Source organism: Gadus chalcogrammus, chromosome 3, assembly GCF_026213295.1.
Source record: "Gadus chalcogrammus isolate NIFS_2021 chromosome 3, NIFS_Gcha_1.0, whole genome shotgun sequence".
In the NCBI taxonomy this organism is placed as follows: domain Eukaryota; kingdom Metazoa; phylum Chordata; class Actinopteri; order Gadiformes; family Gadidae; genus Gadus; species Gadus chalcogrammus.
In genome coordinates, this window is record NC_079414.1 from 15,667,607 (window position 1) to 15,670,106 (window position 2,500).

General features: G+C 47.6%; 1 protein-coding gene across 1 annotated transcript in view; it reads right to left on the minus strand.

Annotated features, from left to right (window-relative positions):
* Positions 1 to 2,500, minus strand: part of cntln (centlein, centrosomal protein) — a 99,537-nt gene that overhangs the window by 11,208 nt on the left and 85,829 nt on the right. Inside the window, exon 26 of the mRNA XM_056586250.1 lies at positions 956 to 1,030. Coding sequence (XP_056442225.1) covers positions 956 to 1,030 — 75 coding nt within the window. The remainder of the gene's footprint in view (positions 1 to 955; positions 1,031 to 2,500) is intronic.

Here is a 2,500-nt window from a genome sequence, read left to right on the forward strand (position 1 = left end):
GGAAGAGAACTGAGTCTGGTGTGTGTCGCTGTGCGGAGGCGACGCATGAGTGCCCGCGGCATGCGCTGACAAGACACACACACACACACGCACTCAATCACACACATCACAATGAGCACGTCCTTGACAGCACTTCAGCAGGGCTTCAGGAATCCACTCACAGATGAGTGGCCGTGCACACGCACGCGGACTCGCTAAACTCCGGAACAGACTGGAACGCGCACCAACACACACTGCTGTCTGCGGCAGCTCTCTGAACACGCCTGTTGTATTCAGGCTTTTGGAGACGGAAACGCAGAAATATATTTAATCCGTCTGCAAAATTGTTGGTAGTGGGTTGCTATATTTGGTTGCGATAGTACTGGGGGAAATTAAACTAGTCGGGTGTTTTATTCTGAATCCAAACCCAGATGTCCGCATCCTGCCTGTAGGCATCATGAAGTGAGACTCCCACCACCTACCTGCTCCTTAATCAGATGTATCCAACGTAATGAGATGTAAGGCCCTTTGGATAAATGCTTCGGCTAAATGAATAAATATAGAATAGATCTTGCATAATCCACAAGTATAATTCGGGACAAGAATGTTATTAAAAACCCCAAAGTATAGTTTGTTCATACAATCTGTACAGCAGTGGTACAAATGCAAGTGTTGCTTATTTCTTTGGTTATCAGTGCGAGATTGGGCGTCTATCTTGTAACGCCAATAGTATCATCAGCTTAAAACAATACAAATAAAGATAGCACTCATTTCTTTGGACAGGATGGTGAAGACAGACTTTTGACCACCAGAGGGAATCAAACCTGGTGCTTACACGGTTAACACACTAGCTAGATATTAGCAACCAAGCCCTCCAAACTCCTGGTAATATTAACCAGCCAGGGAGCACGATGGGTAGGAGGCCTGAGCTGGGATAAGGAGAGCTCCGAATGGTCTAGTGAGGGAGAGCCCTTACCTTCTGCTGGAGGATGTGGTGCAGGTGTTGTAGCCAATCCTCGTCTGGTATTTCCACACAGGGCTCAGTCTCGTCCTGCACACGAGAACACACGGACAACATTAAACCAAAAACGATTCAGAAGAACACGTGAACAGAGAGAAATGCCTTTTGCTCAACACTGGACCAGCTGAAATTCAGGATCAAGCGTTATCAGGGAGAGAGGGTTTGTGTGAGCTGTTTGTCCCTCAGCCAAAAGGTTATGGGTTCGAAGCCCAATGTCTAAAGTCTACCTGTAGGCATCCTTGAGCCTAATCCCTACTTGCCTATGTATGGAGTATCTACATTATGTAACGCGTTAAGGAACATCCATGCAAGTTGCTTTTGATAGAACTGCAAAATGAATATGTTCATGAATGAATATATTGTCAATTCTGATCATCATCCTAGGCTTGGTCTTTGGGGTCGCGTGGGGTTCACAACATTCTGGGACACACTCAAAAAATCCTCCTGACATCAGCTTCACTTGTCCTGCAATAGACATGACGAATTTTATACAAGAAGACATCCCAGTTATGGTAACTTAGTAAGCCTTCTCAGTTAAAGACTATATTTTACCGTTTCAAATTCACTGAGAGTGACTTCAGTTGGTCGGTGCCCTGATTATAATAATGCCCAAAAGAAGCCCGTTCTCTAATGAAATGACTCATTCATAAATGATGTAGCCTCTGCCCTCTCTGTTCTACACTGGTCTCCTGCTCCAGGGAGATGCACAGCATCCCGGACCTTGGGAAAACTCTCTGGAGGGTTCCTTAGTGGCGGTGTGTATGTGTGTGTGTGTGTGTGCTACACTCATGTATACACCTGGTGCAAGAGTAGCCTTGTTAATGCTAATGAAGAGGGCAACAGTGATACAGTGTGGCTATGTAAGCCCCCCGCGCTAATGAATCGACCCTCTCTCTCTCTCTCGCGCGTGTTGCTGCTCTGCACGATGTCGCACACCCTGCTCTGCCTCCCAGGGACAGCCAATTTTTAGATGCAGATTCTGTGTGTGTGCGTGTGCGTGTGCGTGTGTGTGTGTGTGTGTGTGTGTGTGTGTGTGTGTGTGTGTGTGTGTGTGTGTCGTCTGCGATCCTCAATGGGGGTCCAGTTGTGTTAGCACCAGTGCTAATTTCCATGTCTTCCTCATTAGCAACTCCTAGCCAAAGAGTTAGAAGAGAGAGAGAGAGAGAGAGAGAGAGAGAGAGAGAGAGAGAGAGAGAGAGAGAGAGAGAGAGAGAGAGAGAGAGAGAGAGAGAGAGAGGAGGGGGGGCTTAGGGAGAGCAATAAGGGAGGTGGGCAGAGAAAGGGAGAAGGGGAAGCAGAAAGGAGCACAGAGAGAGAGAGAGAGAGAGAGAGAAAGAGGAATATAGGGATACAGAGTGAGCGAGAGAGAGGGGTAGGGAGAGAGAGAGCAGTAGGCAGGTAGGAATATCTAGATAGAGAGAATGAGCGAGAGGGGTAGGGAGGGAGAGACAGAGACGGAGAAGACGAGAGGGGGAGCAAAAGAGAGAGGGAGGAAGGGAG